The 24,679-nt window shown below is 37.9% G+C and overlaps 1 protein-coding gene and 1 long non-coding RNA gene across 10 annotated transcripts in view; one reads left to right on the forward strand and one right to left on the reverse strand.

The window, feature by feature from the left end:
- LOC123572311 (uncharacterized) overlaps positions 1 to 7,868 on the reverse strand; it is a 70,044-nt gene extending 62,176 nt beyond the window's left edge. Inside the window, exon 1 of the long non-coding RNA XR_012432787.1 lies at positions 7,659 to 7,868. This is a non-coding gene — a long non-coding RNA (uncharacterized lncRNA). The remainder of the gene's footprint in view (positions 1 to 7,658) is intronic.
- On the forward strand, positions 7,086 to 24,341 carry CBLL1 (Cbl proto-oncogene like 1). Of its 9 annotated transcripts, XM_074035802.1 has the most exons (7): positions 7,645 to 8,114; positions 12,143 to 12,310; positions 15,232 to 15,304; positions 16,106 to 16,203; positions 16,588 to 16,671; positions 18,103 to 18,176; positions 20,828 to 24,341. In XM_074035802.1, the coding sequence occupies exons 5-7, from the start codon at positions 16,669 to 16,671 to the stop codon at positions 21,861 to 21,863; spliced, it is 1,113 nt and encodes a 370-aa protein (XP_073891903.1). In that variant the 5' UTR covers positions 7,645 to 8,114; positions 12,143 to 12,310; positions 15,232 to 15,304; positions 16,106 to 16,203; positions 16,588 to 16,668; the 3' UTR covers positions 21,864 to 24,341. The 9 variants fall into 9 exon arrangements, with proteins under 9 accessions (XP_005550560.1, XP_005550561.1, XP_005550558.2 ...); XM_005550503.5 differs by lacking the exons at positions 7,645 to 8,114; positions 15,232 to 15,304 and adding an exon at positions 7,086 to 7,462 and having other exon boundaries at positions 16,103 to 16,203; XM_005550504.5 differs by lacking the exons at positions 7,645 to 8,114; positions 15,232 to 15,304 and adding an exon at positions 7,086 to 7,462.
- The last annotated feature ends 338 nt before the right edge of the window (positions 24,342 to 24,679 follow it).

Genomic DNA, 24,679 nt, shown 5'->3' on the forward strand with positions numbered 1-24,679 from the left:
TCTGCGTGATAGGCAGGCACCACCCGAAAGTGGACAGCTGCAACACTACCACCCCTTTCTAGGACATCCCTGAAGGACAGTGGTGAAGGGAAACCTTCCTCGAAGGCAGAACTTCGAGCAATGCACCCGGCTGTGCACTTTGCATGGAAGGAATGTGATTATACACTGATTCATGGTCTGTAGCCAAAGGTTTGGCTGGATGGTCAGGGACTTGAAAGAAGCATGATTGGAAAATCGGTGACAAATTTGGGGAAGAGGTATGTGGATCAACCTCTCTGAGAGATACAAAACTGTGAAGATATTTGTAACCCATGTGAGGGCTCACCAGTGGGTGACCTTGGCAGAGGAGAATTTTAGTAGTTGATAGGATGACCCACTTGTTCTGTGGACACCACTCAGCGTCTTTCCCTAGCCACCCCTGCCATCGCCCAATGGGCCCATGAACAAAGTGGCCATGGTGGCAGAGATGGAGGTTATGCATGGACTCAGCAACATGGACTTCCACTCACCAACGCTAACCTGGCTACAGCCACTGCTGAGTGCCCAATTTGCCAGCAGCAGAGACCAACACTGAGCCCTCGATATGGCACCAGTCCTTGGGGTGATCAATCAGCTACCTGGTGGAAGGTTGATCATACTGGACCTCTTCCATCATGGAAAGAACAGAGGTTTGTCCTCACTGGAATAGACACTTACTCTGGATATGAGTTCGCCTAACCTGCATGCAACATTTCTGCCAAGACAACCATCTGTGGACTCATGGCATGCCTTATCCACCATCATGGTATTCCACACAGCATTGCCTCTGACCAAGGCACTCACTTTACAGCTAAAGAAGTGTGGCAGTGGGCTCATGCTCATGGAATTCACTCGTCTTATCATGTTCCCCATTACCCTGAAGCAGCTGGATTGACAGAATGGTGGAATGGCCTTTTGAAGTCACAACGCCAACTAGATGACAGTACTTTGCACAGCTGGGGCTAAGTCCTCCAGAAAGCTGTGGATGCTCTGAAGCAGCGTCCAATATATGGTACTCTTTCTCCCATAGCCAGGATTCACAGGTCCAGGAATCAATCGGTGGAAATGGAAGTGGCACCACTCACCATCACCCCTAGTGATCCACTGGCAAAATTTTTGCTTCCTGTTCCTGTGACATTACATTCTGCTGGCCTAGAGGTCTTAGTTCCAGAGGGAGGAATACTGCCACCAGGAGACACGATTCCATTAAACTGGAAGTTAAGATTGCTACCTGGACACTTTGGGTTCCTACTACCTTTAAGTCAACAGGCTAAGAAGGGAGGTACAGTGTTGCCTGGGGTGATTGACCCTGACCATCAAGACAAAATCAGTCTACTACTCCACAATAGAGGTAGGGAAGAGTACACGTGGAATATGGGAGATCCATTAGGGCGTCTTAGTATTACCATGCCCTGTGATTAAGATTAATGGGAAACTACAACAGCGCAATCCAGGCGGGACTACAAATGGCCCAGACACTTCAGGAATGAAGGTTTGAGTCACTCCACCAGGAAAAAAACCACGACCTGCTGAGGTGCTTGCTGAAGGCAAATGGAATACAGAACAGATAGTAGAAGAAGGTAGTCATCAATAACAGCTACGACCACATGACCAGCTGCAGACACGAGAACTGTAACTGTCGTATTTCTTCCTTCTTTTGTTAAAAACATGTTTGTGCATGTATACACTTGTACTAAGAAAATACCTTCATTCAATTTCCTTTTTCTGTTATCATGTGACATAAGATTTATTGACTTCACAGCAGCATTTAAGTATTGTCAACTTTATGTAATAGTATTTGGGTTGGGGATTGGTGCGTTTTCGTTTGTATGAAGGATGGTTGTATTATGTTAGAGGTAATTATGACCTTATTGTCTTTATTTGAAGATTATGTATGATCTCAGGAGATGTGTATGGGTTCAAGCTGACAAGAAGTAGACTTATGATGGTTAGTACTGAGGGTCGACTTGACTGAAGGATGCAAAATATTGATCCTGGGTGTATCTGTGAGGGTGTTGCCAAAGGAGATTAACATTTGAGTCAGTGGGCTGAGAAAGGCAGGCCCACTCTTAATCTGGGTGGGCACCATCTGATCAGCTGCCAGGCCAGCTAGAATATAAAGCAGGCAGAAAAATGTGAAAAGACAAGACTGGCCTAGCCTCCCAGCCTACATCTTTCTCCTGTGCTGGATGCTTCCTACCCTCAAACATCTGACTCCAAGTTCTTCAGTTTTGGGGCTTGGACTGGTTCTCCCTCCTCCTCAGCTTGCAGATGGCCTATTGTGAGACCTTCTGATTGTGTGAGTTAATATTTAAAGTCCCCTTTAATAATAATAGGATATTTAATAATTTAATAGTAATAGGATCTATCTCTCCTATTAGTTCTGTCCCTCTAGAGGACCCTGACCAATACAAGAAGCTCTTCAAAAAATCATGGGAGATATAAAGCAGTGGTTTTCAAACTTGAATTATAACCAATTAGTGTACTTTGACATTATTTTAGTGTATTATAACCAACATATTTTTAAAAAGGGACAGAATAAAAACAGCAGAGAGCACTGCATATAGAAAGGGTAAGTATAGTTTCATGACACTTAAATATATGCTTAGGTGTTGTGAGTTTATGTACTGGACTATGATGTAGAATGTATTTCTGACAGAAACGTTTATTTAACAGTAACAGGATCTATTTACAAACCAAGTGGACCAGGTGTTTTAGTCTGTTTGTACCGCTGTAACAAAATACCTGAGACTGGGTAATTTATAAACAATAAAAATTTATTTCTCACAGTTCTGGAGGCTGGGAAGTCCATGATCAAGGTGTCAGCAGATTTAGTGTCCCGTGAGGGCTCTCTGCTTCCGAGATGAGCACCTTGTCGCTCATATAGTGGAAGGGATGAACGCTGTGTCCTCACATGGCTCACAGGCAGCTCTCTGCAGACTCTAAGGGCAATACCACTCATGACAGCAAAGCCCTCATGGCTAAATCCCTTCCCAAAAGGCCCAATCTCTTAATATCACCACCTTGGGGTTTAAGTTCCAACATACGAACTTTGGAGGAATATCTTCATTCAAAAAGCATAACGCCAAGGAAGGCTGAAAGCCTTTTTCAACTGGCATGGAGTGGCAGCCGAGGTTAGGGTCAGGGGCCCTTGAACAAAAGCCTTAAGTTTAGGAAACAATACACAGACTAGTTGCTTACTATAGAGCAGTTTAATACCCTAAGCATTCTTTTAGGAGTGAGCTGGAGGCAATTATCTTAGCAAAGAAGCTGTAGGGAGAGTGAGGGGCAGGTCTACCCAGCTCAAAGGATATCCACTGCAAAATTTTCCTTCTCAGAAAAGGAAGGCTGCAGGATCCCTCTAGATCAAAACGTTCCTTTTCAAATTGAGTACATATATTGCCAGGACTCAACAAGAATATAATCTCCTTCAAGACGGGAATGGGACAATGCTTTCAATCAGCAACATTCTGCTTTTACAGTCTATTTCCCTCTTATTCTCTGAATCTGTCTCTTGCCCAGTTTTTGATGGTGTTTGAAAAGCTGGCTGCCATAGCTTGATAAGGCATATACCTAACCAGGATATTTTACTGCCTTTTCCATTTCTGCTTATCAAACGTGTTAACATATAGTGGACACTATCTGGATCTTTTTTTTTTTTAACTAACCACTCATACTTCATGGCATTTTGGCCATCATAGGTATCTCTGGCTTCTTGGTCAATTGTTCTTGGTCTAGGTGTAATACTATTACACCTTAATTCTGATTGATTGTTCATCGACTGATTCATCTCCCCACCCCAAGTTAAGATTTGCTCATTGTTTTTGAATATATCTTGCTGGATTATATTGTTTATATGAATATATTATGCTAGGTTTTGTTAAATGCTCTATTTCTTAACTGTTACTCTGAAATCTTACTTTTTCAAGGTGCTTCATAATAACTTATTTTTTTAGAACTCCCAAACATGGATCAAGAGTACAAGTAAAGCTCTTCACTGTCCTCTATATAAACCATACAATTCTCACATCTGTACCCTTGCTCTTCTGTTTGATATGCCTTTTATTGCTCTCCTCCTCTCCAAATTTTATCTGTTCATCAAGGTTCAGCTTAAATCCCTCCATAAAGTCAACCTAACTACCCTCAGTCCCACTACTTTATCTAAATGCAGGTAGCACTGTATTTCCTCTCAACACTTAGAACTAAATTATATAGATCTTCACATATTTCTATAAATTATATCCTGTAGGATCCCTGAATTAGGAGTCATTATTTATATAGCTTTTGCCTTATGTAGTCCTAGGCACTCAGTGGGATACAGTTGAATGAGCGTCAAGAGATGAAGGTTTTTGTCTTTATTTGGCACTCAGGAGTCTGTAACAGGCTATTGGGGAAGACAAGCTCTCTGATACCCCTCTTACTTTTCTCATAGTATAAACAGTAACTATGTAAATGGGAGGCTATCAAAACATCTTGGAGACCACTACCTTATAATTCACAGGTAGGAGATGGTCTTGCCAGTAAGGTAAAAAGGTGCACCTCAGTGCTTCAGACTGCCCATTACAATAAGTTTTCACTTTTATAAACCTTAGGTCAGTACCTAAGCTATATATAGCTTATGTATAAGCAATATAAACCTTATGCTACACAAATAAATATTAACGGCAACTTTTTTATTTTTATTTTTTTTGAGATGGAGTCTCGCTCTGTCGCCCAGGCTGGAGTACAGTGGCGTGATCTCAGCTCACTGCAAGCTCTGCCTCCCGGGTTCACGCCATTCTCCTGCCTCAGCCTCCTGAGTAGCTGGGACTACAGGCGCCCGCCACCACACCTAGCTAATTTTTTGTATTTTTAGTAGAGACGGGGGTTCACCGTGTTAGCCAGGATGGTCTTGATCTCCTGAGCTCGTGATCCGCCCGCCTCGGCCTCCCAGTGTGCTGGGATTACAGGCGTGAGCCACCGCACCCGGCCTAATGGCAACTCTTGATAAAGAAATTGTGACTGGTTACAGCACGCTGGTCACTGAAAAGAGATACTAGAGGGCAGTAATAAAATGTAAGTAAAGAAATTAATTTATCACACTGCTACTTCATTGGTAATTCAAGGCAACCACAATTAAGGGGGTAAATACAGACCACAGATACTAAAGCAATGCCTGAAAGTAACAGATGCCAAATCAAATCAAACAAATGTTTAACATTTTATCAGATCTAAAATAAGTACATCTTCTCTCAGTGAATTTTCATAACTTGATGCACCATAAAATGCCAACAAAACTTCTGACGTACAGGATAAATTATATAAAATACAATAGGAACGCTCTTAATTCTAATTATTTAAATATTAGCATCAGCAGACATTAATAATACTATTCTGAACCTGGATCTGCATGAATCTGAACGTTAGCCGTTAGCTGATAGGCTAAGTATGATAGAACAAAAAAAAAAAATCAAAGCCAGTGGTGGTGATGAGCATCTGTAGTCCCAGCTACTCCGCAGGCTGAGGCATAAGGATCCCTTGAGCCCAGGAGTCCAAGGATGCAGTGAGCTATGATTGTGCCATTGTACTCCAGTTTGGGCCGCCCCATCTCTAAAAAAATTTTTTTGGTATGAAAAAGATGTACTTTCTAGGTGAAAACTTTAAAAAAAGAAAAACAAAAAACCCAAATTGGTGAAAAAAGCCCGACTATATCAGCACTGTATTTAGAAAAATAGGGAGGTATCGGAAAAAGGTTAAGCAAGCCCCAATGTCCAAAACAATAATCCCAGAAACTGAAAGCATCTTGAAAACCACTTAGGAATACAGAACTTTACATTTAAAAAAAGCAGGAATAATTTTGATTCACAAATGTCCTTAGTTGTGAATGTACCTAAAAAACTTGTTTATAAAGCTGCATATATTTAGTGGAACAATCTTTTACAAGATCTCAGGAAAATAATCACCAAATAACATGGTGCACTTAAATCGCAGTGATCACCACAGTATGATTCACAGGTAACACCGTACAACTACAAAGATATAACACATTGCTACACATACTTTATTTGCAATTCAGTACCATGAAAACATTTCTCTAAGAGGTCAATGTAATAATCTTTTATTGATATAGGAACTCTGGCACTGAAAGCTTGAATAACCCAAGGTAATGATGTCGTCACCAAGGGACAACGAGAATAGAACCCAAATCCCTTGACTCCCAAGCTTGTGTTTTCCCTTAATTGTGCTCCTTTCTATTCATCCAAGAGCATCAAGTGTAAAACGTGGGAGAAAGGAGTGGACACAAATGAGCCAAGTCCGCGAGGTGGAGACTGCACTGAAAGTCCTAGGAATCGCCCCTTGGCACTTTCCTTTTGTTTTGGCTGAAGATGAAAGCAGCAGCAACCACAAACTCCTGGGACCAAGAACTGGAACTAGGTACTGCCTGTTGCGGTTAACTCTCTTCCTCATTTTAGGCCTTTCCTTTTTAACCTCTCCTTCCGGCCAAGCCTTCGCGCGCTCTTCCCCTCTCTCGGTTTCTATCTGCTCCCTTTAGCTCCACTCTGCATATTCCTGCTAGGTGTCCCCGTGAGAGGAGGCAGCTGCGCCGCACTGGCTCTCCACCCTCCATCAGGCCCTGGCGCCCAGTCCTCAGGTGTTCAAGAGGTTCGTAGCGTCACAAGCGCTCTCCCTAGAAAGTGAGTGGCAGTCAAGCATTATAAATGTGTTTCAACTGTTAAGAGACTTAAGAGATGGGAACCGGGGCATATACCAAGTCACCTCTGCGTGGGTTTAGGTAGCTGGTCACGACAAAGCAAAATTTAGACAATAAGCGTTGAGACTTTCGTTTTAGCTGCGAGTTTCACAGCTCCGCCATCCCCTGAGCAACCTCCCACTGGAGGACGCCTGCCGAAGCGCATGTGTTTACACTTTTCCTACACCAGGCGGAGGACCCAAGCGCTCGCCGACCCCGGGGGATTCCAAACCGTTACTCCGCCCGCCGGGGTGGGGCCAGCGCAACGGCCGAGCCTGCGCAGCCGGCCGGCTCCGGGGCCCCCGCGCACTACAAGTCCCAGAAGGCAGCTCTCCGCGGGGGCGGGCAGTCGGTTTATCTGCCTCACACTCATTTTTACCACTGCTCTCCCCTTCCCCGGTCCTCCTGGTGTCCTTTCCACAGTTAAACGCTACTTTCTCTTGAAGCACATGAGGAGAAGCCTTAGCAACCTCGATACCGAAGTTCTTCGCGCGCTCGCTCTTTCTGCCTCTGCTCGAACTATGCCTGAGTCCCTCACAGGAGTTGGGTAGTGCAGGCGAGAGAAGGAAGTCTTTGCAGGCCAAAACTAGGACAACCTGCTCGGACTTCCGCCTCCTGGCGTCCGGAAGGCAGTGCGCACGCGCTCGCTGCGACTCCGGCGCGGTTGACTTCCGCTCCCACTGTGCTCTGCGAGCCGAATCATGGATCACACTGGTAAGGAGGCGGAGGCAGTGGGGGTCCCGGTTCCATGCCCCCTTGGCCGGCCTGGGGCTGGTTGCCCAGCAGGCAAAAGGGATTACGCTCGCCCCACAACACTAGGGTGTGGCAGTGAGAAGAAATCTCACATATGCCTTCCTGTGCCTGGCAGGGGCCTGCCGTTTCCTGGCCTACCCTCTGGTGTGGTACCTACCTCCTCCGTGCCGGCAACAACCGCTCCTTCTCTCGTTCTGAGCTCCGAACCCGGACCGGTGGGCAATGTAGGCCTTTGGGAAGGGAGAGCGCCGGCTCTGTTTTATTCAGCCCAGCTGCTCTGGCCTACGTTATGGAGACTGGCGGGTAGATTGCGGTCTCCGAATCGAGGAATCCTCTTTACGCTGGGAGTGGACGGCGAGAGTGGGTTGGAGACTTCCTGCTGTCTCAGTCAGCTTTGGGCGGGTGCTGCAGTGGTCACCTCCTGTCGTCTCTCAGATCCTTTATGGACTAGAGAGGTGAAAGAAGGGCGTCTGATAGAGTTTTTGGAATCCAACTCGTAGCTTTTACCTAAACCAAAAGCATGCCCCGCGCTTCGACTGAGGTCCGTACTCATCATTTGAGGGTATTTACAAAGAGGAGCTTAAAATCAAGGCATTCTCATACTTTTCTCCAAGTAAGAGTAGCTCCACCCTTTGTTATGTATTTTCTGCCTTTGGCTTCTTTGTGGTTCTCAGATATTGAATGCGTGCTCTTGGAGTTAACAGGTGCCCCATACATTTACAGCGACCATATCACAAATGGAGAAAAAAAGGCTTTGTCTTGAGTATTGAGTTGTCCTCATCAGATATCTGCTTGATTATGTAATTAGGTGTGTATGTTTATGTAGTGTATATTTATGCCAGATACAGATATCTGTAGGTCGGGAGATGGAAGATGGAATGGTAAACGAGACGGACCAGGTCCGTGATAGAACTTCTATTTCACGGAGGAACACAGACAATATCTTCTTTTTTAAAAAATTTTTTGTTTTTTAAATGTTTGCGAATTATAAGTGTTTTGAAGAAAATAAACCAGTGCTGTGGAGAGATTCATGGGGGAAATTTCAGAGAGAGTTGTTAGGAATGGTCTTTGTGGAAGCTAAGATCTGATGGGTGAGAAGATCCCAGCCCTGGGAAAAAAGCAAGAGGAAAAGCATTTCCAGCAAGTGCAAAGGCACTGAGGTAGGAAGATGTAGTGAAGTCAGCTGCAGCCTAGTAATAACCAGAGTGTAAGAGTCCTGAAGTGAGATTGGAAAGGAGGGCAGCAGGCACATTATTCAGGTCATTGAAAGCCATGGTAAACGTTTGATTTTTAAGTGAATATGAAGCCACTGAACAGAAGTAGAGGAGGAACACAATCTCTTTAAAAAAATATAATAGGCTGTTCTATCGAGAATGGTGTAAGAGAGGGAGGTAAGAATGATGGAAAATAGCTGATTGCAGTAGACGGGAAGGGAAGGTTGGTTTGGTGAAAATGAAGGAGAATGGGCAACATCTGTAAATACTTTGGTGGTGTTTGAACGAATGTGAGAGAAAGGAGAAATACCTAGGTTTTTGGTTTGAGCAACTAGGTAGTGTCCATTATTGAATTGAGGAAAACTTGGAGCAGAAAACAGTCTTTTTTTATAAAGGTGAGATGGGAATTTGGTAACAAGTGTTTGGTCTTGGACTACTGGTGTGAGATAACTATTGAGACAGGAGAGATGCCAAGTGGAGATGAGAGGAAAGATCTGCACTGAAAATACGTATTTGGAAGTTAGTACCTTTATTTATAGCTGGTATTTTAAAGCATGAGGACAGATGAGACCACTTAAGAAGGGTGTGTTCAGAGGAGAAGCCGGCCTAGCACCAGGCTGTAAAGAATTCCAGTGTTTGGGAATTTATATAGAGTTGAAACTGCGATTTTGATGGTAGAATAGCAAACATTCGACTTTTGGAAAATAATTCTTATTTGAGCCCACTACTGGAATTGTGAGTCAAGTTCCTGCCATAGTTTAGAGGCTATTATGTTAGGAAGTCATAATAGGGGTGGGTGTAAAGCGTGTTTATTATCTTAATTCTTGAAGTTTAGACATTGCCTAAGGAAGTAAAACTCATCCTAACATGAAAATACGAATGAGCCAACCACTTAAAAAATTAGTTCCCGCTCAGATGTCCCTTCTGCTTAATACTAAATTCTTACCTATTTTATTTTTTTAATGAATCAGTCTCTTTGATGCTTAGTATCAGAAGATAGTATCAAATACTATGCATTGATTGTGAAATAAAATTAAAAACCTTGCAGAAGATTCTGGTTTTCATGAAATTCATAAATACGAATTTGATAATTGTTTAAATCACAAAGCCTTTGACAAATGAGGAAATGCCACTTAGCTAGATAATTGAAGAATCATGACAGAATAGGCATCTCAAAAGAATAATTTCAATATTAAAGGATTAAGAGTTCCTTGGGGAAATTGATGAAACCCTTGAACATTATGCAAAAATGACCCATTTTATGATCATACTGACATTCAAATGTAAAAATGAAGGTGTTCTAATAGAATCTTGCCAGAAAAATTACTCCAAGAGGCTCCCAATTAACACTAGATTTATTCTTTGGTCATTCTAAGAATTAGCACTTCTGTAACCGTATCCCAGATTTTGTAAAATATCCCAGATTTTGTAAAATATTTGTTGGTTCCTTTTATTCAGGATAAAAATCCCCAATCTTTTTAAAACTATATAATATGGAAGTGTTGTGCCTTTTTAAAGTGAATTTATCTTAAGTGGCCGGTAGTCCTTAGTCATTTTCTATGTAATATCTAAGAAATTTTTGTTGTTAAGAACTTTATAATTTGTTACTGTATTCAAAAGGAAATAGTGCTTTATGTTCTGATTCTTAATTTAAAAACAACAAAAAGCAAAAAAGTCGCAAAAAACCCCAGAACATTACCACTATTAAATGCTGTACCTCATGAACTTCAATCTGTGAAGCAAAGTGAGAAGGGCCAGCCAGCTCTTGAAAGTGGTAGACTGTGGAAGCAACAATAGAGACCTCAAATGTTCAGGATGGTGTGAAAAGGACTTGTGATGAAGTGTTGGTATTTTCATTATTCACAAAGGTAAAACGATTCAACCATTTTGATATTTGAATGTTTAGTATTTGAGGGACAGCATTGAACTGATTATATGTGTACAACAACTTGCTTTTTAGTTGATTGGAATGTCAGGAATACTTTTTGAGCAAGAAAAAAAGTCATTCATGTTTCTTCTGGCCAGTGCATTGCTTGTAATTACTTTTACGTACATAAGCAACTACAATGAAAGCAGATCAAATACATTAATCAGCTCGTGAGTCTATTTAGTGAAGCGTTGAAAGCTAATCAAGTTGGGTTTACCCCAATTCAAGATTCTAGCTAACCATGTAATTCTGCCCTCCCCTTGTTTGAGGATTAGCTGTTATGAGAGTAGTAAGTAGACTGAAAGATACTTAAAATAATCGTTAAGGACCCATTTTTAATTTTGTTTGATATATTGTTCAGAAAAAGTGCAAATGAATGTGAACTTGGTGTGTGTCTGTAATCCTAGTAGCCTTGGAGGCCATTAGTACTAGCTTACTACTTCCAAATTTGGCTTTGCTGAATTTAATGTGAACGGTTTGGCTATCTATCTGGACTGTAATATTTCCTGCAGGGGCAGTTATACAACCTTGTTCAATAACTTGTCATGTTTAAAACACAATAAATTAAAAATATGTTATTTGTATTTCCTATTTTAAGCATTTTCCTTTTTGTCTTTAGTAGGTCAAGTTAAGTATTTTCTGTATTATATCTTTTCATCTATTTGAAAAAAGGTGACTGTTAAGCTTTAGATGGGGTCAGTTCTATGAAATAATACTCCTGTTACTCATGGGACAAGAATTAATTCTATAGACAATAACAAGCAAAGACTCCAGGGACTAGAAGGTGACAGTTGTTTAGACCTAGTTGTAGTACAGGAACTTTGCATCCTCTTCAATTATAATTTTCCATTACAGGGCCGACTACGAACTCAGTCATATGTTATAGCCCAATACATTATTGCATGTTTTTACTACTAAATGGTGTAATGATTTTTACTGTAATTCTGAATGATTTTTAGAATAACTCTCTAACACTTAAGGAATAATCACATTTCTTAACTTCATTTTCAAATGCATTATTTAATTTTGCCTTCATCAGTGTTAGTAAGTTCAGTTTACTAAGTTTATTATCTGCATGCTTGATGATCAGACATGGGGATAGGGATGGTTTTCTTTCTTTTTCTCCCTAGTCTTTTTCTTTAAAAAAAAAATCTCTTGTAGTTCAAGACAATGGTTCTTGGGTTCATGAATGGTTTCATGTTTCTGTAAACTTCTCTGGAATTATATGAAAAATTTTATTCACTTTTCTAGGGAGAGGTCCTATAACTTTTATCAGTTTCTTAAAGGATTCCATATCTCAAAAAGGGTTAAAAAGCATTGCCTTAAGTGTTGATCCAAAATAAATAAAATTAGCAGTTAAACTTAATGTAATATTGAAAATCAGAACCCAGATCTTTAATAAACTTGATAATGTTAGGTATGTTGTTTTAATACCTGTGGCAGAATAATCTTTAAAAAGAAAAACTAAAAGAAGTTACAACTTTTTTTTCCCTGACATAGACAATGAGTTACAAGGCACTAATAGTTCTGGATCCTTGGGTGGTCTTGATGTTCGCAGACGAATTCCTATAAAGCTCATCTCCAAACAAGCAAACAAAGCAAAACCCGCACCGCGAACTCAAAGGACTATAAACAGGATGCCTGCAAAGGCTCCACCTGGTGATGAAGGTAATTTGTTTAACTAATAGGTCCAACACTCTTTCTGTTTTATCTGATTGCTCCAGATAGTCTGTGTGATCTTATAGCTACCTCTTTTTTATCTTACATATCATATTTATTCTTCAACCTTTTTGTTTGACTTCTCATTGTAGCACATTGTATTTTTATTTCCCTTTATAAATATTTTTGATTTGATTCCTTTTGTTGTTGAAAGCAATGCTGCCCATTGTTTAATAATCTCAACAGTATTGCAGAAAGCATAACATTAAAAGTAAAATCCTTCTATCCAAAGATAATCCCTGTTGACTTTTTTATACAAAAGTACTGATTTTTTATGTGTAGTTGCCATTTTTTCATGTAATACGCATTTAAGATTTTTTCTTATCAGTACATGCAGATATACCTCATTAAAAAAAACAGGTTTGGGTATTTTTAGATATACCATAATTTAACAGTTTTTCCATTTTTTTTCTGTTACAAAAAATGTTGCACCAAATATTCTTGGACATAGTGTTTTGTAGAATTTGTACTTTGCACAGATTTGGCCTTTTTTTTTTTTTTTAATTCCAAAGACTTTAAAACTACAAATTTGGATATTTTAAAACTTGATAGATACTGTGGATTTTAGAGTTTGACAAGTACTGTCAAATTGCAGCAAAAAAGGTATGTTAGTTTTTACTCCCATACACCAATAGTGAGTACTAGAAATCTTTTAAAATTTTTGTTTTGATGTAAATTTCTTTTAATTATGAAAGAGCGAATATTTTTTCATAGTATTGGTCCTTCTTGTTTAGATCCTTTCTTCTGAGTTTTTTGTAAATTAATAGGATTTTTGTTATATGTTATGTATGTGTGTGTGTATATACATATACATATATATATATATATATATATTTTTTTTTTTTTTTTTTTTTTTTTTTTGAAATTGGGTCTTACTCTCTTGCCTGGACTGGAGTGCAGTGGTGGGATCATGACTCGATATTCCAGGCTCAAGTGATCTTTCCACCTCAGTCTCCTGAGTAGCTGGGACTACAGGTGCGCCCCACCTGCTTGGATAATTTTTTGTATTTAGTTTTTGTAGTGATGGGTCTTGCTGTGTTGCCCAGGCTGGTTTCGAACTCCTGGGCTCAACGTTCCTCTCACCTTAGCCTCCCAAGGTGCTGGGATTACAGGCATGAGCCACTGTGCCTGGCCTATATTGTATATATTCTTCACTTGTCTTTTAATTTTGTATACAAAATATTTATTGCAGAGAATCTTGAAGATTCTATGTAGTCAGGTATCCAGTCTTTGCTTTTATGACTTCTGGGTTTTGTGACATTTTTTGAAAGGCCTTCCCCTATTTCACCAGTATAAAAGAGTTTTTCCATCTTACCCTTGATTACAGGTTAGCAAACTATGTCTGTGGGCCAAATGTAACCCTGTTTTTATAAACAATTTTATTGGAACACAGCTATGCTCATTCATTTAAGTATTATCTATGGGGGCTTTCACACTATAATGGTAGAGTGGAGTTAATTGTGATTGAGACCATATGGTCCACAAAGCCTAAATATTTACTATTTAGCCTTTCACAGAAAAAGTTCACTGATACTGCTTGAGAACATTTATGGATATGTATTTGGTTATTAAGGGGAAAAAAGGTGGCGTCTGGCTTTTTTTTCCCCCAAAACATTGTCCCAACTCTTTTCCTTGCTGAATAGGAATTTTATTGTTATCATATGTATGTTAAAACAGCAGTCCCCAATCTTCTTGGCACAAGGACTGGTTTCATGGAAGACAGTTTTTCCACAGATGGAGAGTGATGGCAGGGTGCGGGGAGTGATTTCGGGATGCAACTGTTGCATTAGTTAGATTCTTGTAAGGAGCACCAACCTAGATCCCTCTCTTGCACAGTTCACAATAGGGTTTGTGTTCCTATGAGAATCTGATGCAGCTGCTGATTTGACGGGAGGCGGAGGCAGAGGTCAAGTGGTAATGCTCCCTAGCCCTCCACTCACCTCCTGCTGTGTGGCCGCGTTCCTAACAAGCCAAGGGTACTGGTCCAAGGTCTGGGAGTTGGGGACCCCTGTATTAAAAGTATTTTTTTGTATTTCTAGACTTCCTATTCTATTCCAGCAATTTGTCTGTATTTATTTTGTAGGATCAAGCTGCTTTAGTTAAAACATACATTATGGTTTCTTTTATTGTAGGGTTTCTCTCTCATCTAAACAAGTATATTTGAAGTCAAATTGTTACAAATTGTGTTAGTAATAACCTAGGGCTGCTGTTGCACTACCTCTAATTTACGGTCACTCCTGCTTTGGCTTTTTTTAAAAAACTAATTTTTTAAAACAACATGGTAGTGTACAAATGCATTCTTTAATAGTTCAAACAATGCAGAAAAGCCAAAATCCTTTTCCCCCTTTCCCTCTTGGAATTTGGAGTAAAAGAAATTTTTTTTTTGATTGTTGTTTTCCTAGGCATCAATCAAAATGTGGAGTTTGGGGTGTCAGTGTGGTATCTCTACAAATATATATAGTTTGATGATGGGAGTACAGGTGGAACTACTCTGAAAAATGATAATGTGCTCCTGATTTCCTTGGCTATTATCCCAATCATTTTCTGGGTTTGAAAAATTGAGTTTCCTTATTTTGAATTTTAGATCACACCAGCTTTTCTAAGGTGTAAATAGGTGATAGAGGAGCCTAGGAACTCTCAGGTGTGGCTTATCAGAGCGCCCTGACTTTGGATTATACATTCGTATTGGCAGTAATTAAATAGCAGTACACTGAAGTGTCTATCAGCTTCAAAAAATTCTTGCATCACTATTTGTATGTTAATGTGAGTGTGTGTCTGTGTGTGTGTGTGTCTGTGTCTGTGTATAGGTGCTGTAATTTAGTCATGTGGGTAAAGTTAAAACTTGTGTGCTTGGCTACTCTGTTTACCAGTTCTAGGGCCAAAAGAGTCGTGAGAAGCCTGGCTCCTTGGAGGGATATATTTGTCTGCTCAGCTTTACTTTAGGTAATTGGATTCTACCTGGAATTCCCATCAGACTGTTGATTGGTTTTTTGTTCTTTTGTAGGAGATGAGAAGATTGCCATCAACTTTTTAATTAGGCCAGAGAAATTGAGCCCATTTGATCTTCATATATCTTAAGTTTATTGATATTGATAAATGCGTTGTAGGAAAGGATACATAAGATATGATATGGCTGCTGTTTGGGTAATTAATCAGGGAGTGGTTTTAATCGACAGGATGAAATATGAATATGTTAAGGTGTCTAAATTACTCATTTTAGGGCAAAGAAGAAGATAACTTGTTTGCTAATAAAATGCATAGAATGCTTTATGTTTTCATTATACTCTTGGCAATAAAATCAGTCTCATGGCATACCATTTTTGTAGCTAGACTAGAATAAATGGTGATCAGTATCTTAAAAATTTGTGCAACAAGCATGATAATCAGTAGTCAGTAACATTTTACATTAGAAATAGTTTCATGAATTGATAAGAGCCTTTGAATGGGAGTCAAGAGATCTGAGGTCTGTTCCTGGCTTTGCCACTTTTCTATATGTTGAGTTGTTATGAGTCTCCATATAGTAATATTCTCAATAATGAAGTGAAAGAGTTGGACTAGATCACCAAGATCACTTCTAACTGATGTTTTAAACTAATCTTGATTGTCTTATTCTTAGAAAAGCTTTGAAAGGCATCAGATGGGCTTTTTAGTGAAAAGATCTATTTTGCCATGTATATGTACTTCCAAAATGAAATTTGAGATGTGGAAAGTTAATGGGCAGTACTTTTTTTTTTTTCTCAGAAGGATTTGATTATAATGAAGAAGAACGGTATGACTGTAAAGGTGGTGAGCTGTTTGGAAATCAGCGAAGGTTTCCTGGACACCTTTTTTGGGACTTTCAGGTATAATTAAAAATGAAAAATTGTATTAGAACAATAAAATATTTTAAGTATTAAATAGTTAAAATGTTTTATTAGAGTAATGCACAATACATAAAGAATGTTACGAACTTGTTGTAACTGATTTTCAGTACATACAAATCATTTGTTAATACTCTATTTTCAAGAATAATTTGAAGTACTTTTCAGTAAAATCAGTAACTATTAACACTAAGAAGAAAAACTAATGGTATCACAGCTAATGGTGGGGAATACATGGAGATTATACCAAGAAGCTTTTATTTCTAATTGTTTTAACAACTTTTATAAAACACTGACCAATTCATTGTGTAGATACAATCTTTAGAATTGTGTGAGAAGATAATTTTAATTATATCATTTCAACAGATAAACATCTTAGGTGAAAAGGATGATACACCAGTTCATTTCTGTGACAAGTGTGGATTGCCTATTAAAATCTATGGGCGAATGGTAAGTATAATTAAATACTGTTTTTGTCAGTAAGCGTTTGCATAGAGGTCGGGTTCTGAAATTTAGATAGGTTTATCATTGTTTCATGACTAAGTTTGCGACATTTTAAATAAGTATGAAATAATTAAGGGAAGTATTGGAATACTATGAATTTAATATTATCTTGACAAATTGTTGAATTCTTGTAAAATATTAAATAAAACTGAAAATTAAAATAATTTCTGAAAACTAATTTCTTTAGAGTGTTTGATACCAGTTAGTTTACAGTTATTCTAGTTTATTAAGGAAAAATTTTTTTCTTAATAAATAGAACAAAACTACTTATGTTTGAAGGCCACAATTTTTTTTACATAAAACTGCATTAATAATATTTATAATTTCTTTTTTTCCTGAGGCTCAGAGAGGCTTGATAATATTTCTGAAAATTGAATTCTAATCGTTAAAAAAATTTTACAATCCTAACTAATTTTATAGTAATTTTCACATTTCTTCCCTCCAAAAAAGATAGTTTTGCGTTTGCGTTTAGAAAAAAAATCGAATTCAATAACGTACCTGTGATGGTAGATGGCGTGGATTATGCACTGTTGCTTTCCTGTACATCATAGTAAAGAAATAGTAACAGGCTGTGAATTTAAAAATGTGGTTCTAACATCATTTTACTGTATCCTTCTGATTGATTTTTAGATTTTTATTAGTTGATTAACTTAAAACGACCAGAGGAAGATGCTGCTTTTATTAAACATAGGACATACTTGTTATTTTTACTGCATTCAAATAGTTTCAGGAGAAACAAGATTTAAAAAAAAACCATGTAATTAAAGTGTTCTTCAGGAGGTTTTGACCTGCAGAGGGCTGGGTGTGGTGGCTCACACCTATAATCCCACAGCTTCGGGAGGCTGAGGTGTGAGGATTGCCAGAGGCCAGGAGTTTGGTACCAGCCTGGACAACTTAGCGAGACCTCGTCTCTACAATAAAATAAAATAATTAGCCTGGTGTGGTGGCACACACCTATGTTCCTAGCTATTCTGGAGGCTGAGGTGGGAACATCAGCCAGGAGTTCGAGGTTACAGTGAGCTGTGATCACACCAGTGGACTCCATCCTGGGCAACAGAGCAAGATCTGTTTCTTAAAAAAAAAGGAAAAAACGTCTGGGTACCATGGGTGAAATTCATAGAGTTTACACCTCCAGAAAGTGTAAGCAAATACATATGTGTATATTTATTGGGAAAGGGGCCATAGTTTTTGTGATGTTCTCAAAAGGCTTTGTGATTGAAAAAGGTTATTATAATTAGTACTTAATAAATATTCATTTTAACAGGTATTCTCAAGTATCTTCTAAGCTGCCTTATGTATAGGTCACTATATATATGTTTTTTTTAAGAAATATTTTAAGTTCTAATGTGCTTAACTGTAATATGTCTTTGTTTACAGATTCCATGCAAGCATGTTTTTTGCTATGACTGTGCTATTTTACATGAAAAAAAGGGAGATAAGATGTGTCCAGGGTAAGATAAGATTATCATTACCTTTTTTAAATAATAAAGTTTTAGTGCAATGATTTGTAAGTTGGATTAAAGGTTAGGGAGTGATACAAATCAGGCAGGAGATCAAACATACAGACATGGCTAATCTTTTTCTGTGAGCCCAGCTTGCCTAGCGTTTCTCTTTAATATAGGGCAAGGTAAACACTGTCAGTCAACTCAAATTGGTCAGAATGAAATCTGTTTGCCATTATAGAAGTATTATTATAAACCAAAAACAGTTACTTTTTTGATGAGACATTAAAGAAGTATTAAGATATATTGAGAGCAAAGACTCCAGAATTAGAATTCCTGGGTGTGAATCCTTATTCTGCTATTTATTAGCTGTTTTACTGTCATAGACTATTCTTTATTGATAAAATGAGGCTGATAATAGTACCTACCTCCTTGTGGTATTTTTAGGATTAAATGAGGTTTTATATATATAACATATGTACACACGTACGTATATATAGTAGCTGGCATATAGTAAGCACTATATATATATATATATATATAAGCTCTTGCTACTTTCAAATCTGATTATTGTATCTGGAGTATATCTTAGAACACCATCATTACATAGTCTCAAATTATAAAAAGCTAGATCCATTTTGGGATAGTCTTGAAGAAAACAGAATAAGAATTTTTATATCAGTTCAGAACTCTTGATAAGGAAGGCTTAAGAAAGAATGAGAGATAACTTGCTTGGAATAGCCATAGGCTTCTTAGATCACTTATAACCTGTGCTTAAAGCTACACCAAGATTTGTGGTATTGATTGATAACAAAGCTGTGGACACTTGTCAGCAATGATTCCGTTTTATGGTGTAGGAAAATTTAACATCAGCAGGAGAGAGGGGTGATTTATTGACAGCTCAGTGACAACTAATTCTCTTGGCATGTTTTTATTCGCATTTTAAAGTAACAGATGATAACATTTTTCTATGAGTTTAAAACATTTCGTTTATAGAATTATAATTCAGAAGAGTTAAAACACTAGAAATATATATCATTTGTTTTTTTGGGTGTTTTCTCAGGCCTAAGTTTTCAACATGGTATACCTTCATTTTAAGTTACATAGTAAATTTGATTGCTTCATTGGGATAAAGGATTTCAGATGTGATAAAACATTATTTAGAGGACTTTTAAAGGTTTCCTCTTATTTATTAAAAGGAAATTAAAAGGTACTTCTTGTTTAAAGAAATTAGTTCTCAAGGTACTAAATGTAACTAATGTACTGAATATACTAATGTACTAACCTTACTAATGGACTAAATATAACAAAGTACTAAGTGTCACATCTCACTTATGTGGTCCTTAGTAGCAATTTTCGGACAGAAGCCTATCTGTATTAACAGACCCAGATCAGGAAGTGAAGAAATGACAATCAGAGTTAAACAGTATGTATTACTGTTTTTAAGCACCACCCAAGAGAAAGTGCCTCTCATCTTGTTAAGGTCGAGATAGTTCAGAGTTTGCAGTGAACTAGAAGCAAAAAACAAGTGTGCCAGATGGCCACTAAAGGGAAGCATAATAACATCAATAAGGAGTGCCAGCCTTATAGTAAGGATGGAAAGATAGACAACTCAAAATCAAGAGTATAGAGCCATTCAGTTTAGTGCCAAATGACCTGACACATATATTCAATGATAATTGCTTATATATATACACACATATATTTTTATATAGTGCTTAATTGGGGATTAAATACTGTCACTTTCGTTGTTTGATATTAAATATATTCTTTGAAGTAATATGAAATAGATGTAAGAACATTGTGAAGTAGGTAGATACTTTAACTTCCTTGTACAAATGAAGAAACAAACTCAAAAATGGTTCAGTGACTTCAAATTACTGAGCCAATACCAGATCCAGGATCTTCAGATTCCTATTTCAGTCCTCTTTCCCCACTGTGTCAAGAAAGCTGTAATGGCAAGTATGGATTAAATATGGTAAATGAAAAATAGTTACAATTTTGACCCTGAGTTTTTAAGAAAATGTTAAGTTAAATTTAGTGCTCACAAATTAGAAAGTTAGGAAAGTGTAAATTTGCCTGACAATTCAGAAAAAACCCTTCCTTAAAGGACTTTTAATAGTCCAGGCTTAGATTGAAATAGTTTATGTTTAATGTTAAGAACCCTAATGATGAGGCTGATGTTACTTCTTGTAGTCCTTGCAGTGTCTTCTGCTTACTGTTTTCTACTTACTGTTTTCCACTGTTTGCTCAACAAACAGTTATCCCTCAATAATACCATACAAGTTTGAATTCCATGATTGTAAGTAATCAACCCGTTGGTTTTTTTCTTGCTGGGTTTTTTGGCAAATGGATGCAAAACGTAGAATTGTTTGAGAAAATTAGCTAAATTCTAGGCCTTGGGAAGAATGAGGTCTCTTCTTGAAACATATTGTTTGATATTAGGAGTTCTGAAGATGACAGAAATGCCTATGCTTAATGGCTAATAGACAACAAAGTAGGGAAGATTAAAGGTTCATGTAGAATAACTGTAACTTCTAATTGTGGACTTTTGCTATGTTTTATGTAACAGTCAAATTTTTAAGAGGCATATTTTTGAAAATTACATAATTTTTTATGTTCTCTTTTAGTAAATCACATTTTTTCCCCTTCTGATTTAGCTGTAGTGATCCTGTGCAGCGAATTGAGCAGTGTACACGAGGTTCTCTCTTCATGTGTAGCATTGTTCAAGGGTGCAAGAGAACGTATTTGTCTCAGAGAGACTTACAGGCTCATATCAACCATCGCCATATGAGAGCTGGAAAACCTGTTACCCGTGCTTCACTTGAAAATGTTCATCCTCCTATTGCCCCACCACCAACTGAAATCCCTGAGCGTTTTATAATGCCACCAGACAAGCACCATATGAGCCATATTCCGCCAAAGCAGCACATCATGATGCCACCACCTCCTTTGCAACATGTGCCGCATGAGCACTATAATCAGCCACATGAGGATATTCGTGCTCCTCCAGCAGAATTGTCCATGGCTCCACCTCCACCTCGATCGGTCAGTCAGGAAACCTTTCGTATTTCAACAAGAAAACACAGCAATTTAATAACCGTCCCTATTCAGGATGACTCAAATTCAGGTGCTAGAGAACCACCACCTCCTGCCCCAGCACCTGCTCACCATCATCCTGAATATCAGGGTCAACCAGTGGTATCGCACCCTCATCATATTATGCCTCCACAGCAACATTATGCACCACCCCCACCTCCTCCACCACCAATAAGCCATCCAATGCCACATCCTCCCCAGGCTGCAGGTACTCCTCACTTGGTATATAGCCAAGCTCCACCTCCACCAATGACCTCTGCTCCACCACCAATAACCCCTCCCCCTGGACATATTATTGCCCAGATGCCACCTTATATGAATCATCCTCCTCCAGGACCTCCCCCACCTCAACATGGTGGTCCACCTGTAACTGCACCCCCTCCTCACCATTATAATCCTAACTCATTACCCCAATTCACTGAAGATCAAGGAACTCTGAGCCCTCCATTTACACAACCAGGGGGAATGAGTCCTGGTATATGGCCTGCACCAAGAGGGCCACCTCCTCCTCCACGATTGCAGGGTCCGCCTTCTCAAACCCCACTTCCTGGACCACATCATCCAGATCAGACGAGATATAGACCGTATTACCAATGATAATAGTATTTTGAACTGAAGATATGAGGAGGAAAAAAACTATGTATAGTCAATCTTTTAATTAAGCTTTGACTGTTTTGGGAAGGAAGAGTACCTCTTACCGAGGTAGTATAAAACACATAGGGTCTTGTTTCTTAAAATGGTTTTAAATCTTGACCTTAAGATTGATTTCAAGTACCATACTGTAGTACAGATAAGTGGCTCAGTTGAGCACAGCTATATTTTAACATCTTTATTCCCCTAATTTAGTAAATTGACCCAGAGGTGACCATTTGTAAAAAATTTGAAAAAATTTTTCATTGTTTTACTTCAAAAGTATTGTTTTGTTAAACCCAACGTTTAGTTTTTCTTGTGATACATTTTGTTAACCTGTGTAAAAGGATTAAATTTCAATAAGATTGTAAAAATGCTATTTTTATGTGAATTTAAGTGCAGCCACATACTGTTTTTTAAACCATATGTTTTACCACTAATTTCCCAAAGTTATAATAAAATCCTAAAAGCAAAAATCTAGAATTTGCTGTAAGGCAGACTGTTAAATGATAGAGAGTTATTTCACATTTTAGGCACTGAAATGTTGAGGTTTCGAGGTATAGTAAGTATACAATGCACTTCACTTGGATGCCTTTTCATTTTTAGGCAGCCTCAGGAGCACCAAAATACATTGGAATTCTAGTACTAAGATATATTTGTTTGTAATGTTAAAAGGCATTACTAATTATTTGGAAAGAGATGGCCAAAGTAATCAACTCTACAGGCTTCAAGCTGGTGGGGAATGCTGTTACTCATTAATGCTTTTTTACTGAATGGTCGGAATCACATATGCACCACACATACTGATCTTAAGTAACATTATTTTATAGAACTGTTTAAATGGTGTTATTTAGATGAAATGTGTTCTGTTTTGTTCATTGTCTTAAACTGAATAGGGCTGAATAGGCTTTATGTAATTCTTCATTTCATGGTAGAGTTTGATGCTGTGTTTAAGTGGGTTCTTGTTTATAGGATTTTCAACTGCAGTTTGAATGCCATGGAGGAATTTGAATAATGTATTAATGAAGGACATATTCTTGTAATCACAAATTTGCATTTGCTCAGGTTTCATTGCTGTGTGATAGAATTTTTCCTCTAACTTGAAATTTAAAAACTTTTATTTCCTATTCCTTTTGTTGGTAAAGCAGTCTGAATTTGGAACATTTTAGCTTGGAGTCAACAGTGAAGACTACCAGATAATTTTGTATTGGAGAAGAGGAAAGTAACAGCTAAATTGTGGATTTCAGTGCTTTACATGGTGCCTTTAGAGTCAGCTTTTACATTATAGGGGCTTGTTATAGTTCAGCTAAGATGACCACTTAACAGTTTATACAGAACTCATGTGTATAAATCAACGTTCTTAGGATATTATTTATATCCTTTGAATAAATCCCTGTGAAGTTTTTCCTCCCCACTAAAATGGTGCATAATAAAACATGAAATGTGTAGTATGCAGATATCATTTATTAGATAGTTTGTAGTATATACATTTAGAACATACTTCTTTTGACAAAGGGTGAACTGATTGCTAATTTACCATTTTATTCTGTCAGGTACAGGTGAAACAAATTCTCATCTTGAATGATCAGATGCAAAATCATTTCTGAACCCTAGGAGCAGAAGTTAGAAATAACAAAATGGCCATTTCAACCTTGACTGGCCAAAAATAACTAATAAACTTTTTTGTTTTAAGTCAGGCAAGTGATTTTCTACACTTCACAGTTTGAAAGTCCAGTGTTAATGCAATATTTCTAGTGAGAAATGCTTGTTATTAAAAGCATGGGAGTGAAATAGTGTGAAATGTTGGTGGTGAGTGCTTCTATCATGTTACTGTAGGTACTTGGACTGGTGCAAACTTGATTCCTTTTCATGCCCCTGTTTAGGAGCTATTAAAATGTTACTGTTAAAAATCCAAACCATTTCTTTGTTCCATGTAATAAGAAAATAGCCAAAATCACTTTAGAGCTTCTCAGCTATTTATGAAGAGCTGTCCTGCTTTTATTGAAAGTCACTAGAGTTGAATGTGGTAAGCAACCACTTAGCCTATGTATTGGACGAGAAAAATCAGTATCATAAAATTTTGAACTAAGAGAACTCTTGTAGAGTTTTAAAAAAATGATTTATTTTCAATTAGGTTTAAGAAATCTATGTTATGCAGGGAGGCATATCAGATGAATGTTGTAGTAGACAAAAGTTTTAAATCGTGTTAGACTTGAATTCATCAATTGTTTGAGGGTGGGTGGGTAGAAGGATAACAAAATTACTGTTAGTGCTTCTTTCCTTACGGAAAAAGATGTGAATCCCAGCCTTATTTCAGGGAAGCCTTTGAAGCTATGATGGACATAAGTCTAAATTAAATGTATGTATGTTTCATTATATTGCTCTTAAGACTACTGAGGTGGCAGTTTAATTCTTAAAAACAATAAAATGGAAGCATAAATACTATTTTGCCTAGATGAATTTTTATGTATTGGCACATTTGGAAGAATGCAGAATTTTCCATGTTTATGTTGATAACTTTCTCCAGTATAATTAAGTTCACTTCTAAAAGATTAAAACCATCAAGTTGAATGTTACATTTCTTCAGTGGCATGTTTATTCAGAATATACAGTATTTGGGGAAATATCTGTTGCAAAGACTATAAGAAACTATATTCATTTTGCCCTGTAAAAACTACTTGCTCAAAATTATCGTGTAAATACTAATTAAATACCACTGAAATGTAAATGGAAGAGATATTTGAACATATCTTTTAAACTCAATAAGAGGCTGTATGAAGTAT

This window comes from Macaca fascicularis, chromosome 3, assembly GCF_037993035.2.
Source record: "Macaca fascicularis isolate 582-1 chromosome 3, T2T-MFA8v1.1".
Classification (NCBI taxonomy): domain Eukaryota; kingdom Metazoa; phylum Chordata; class Mammalia; order Primates; family Cercopithecidae; genus Macaca; species Macaca fascicularis.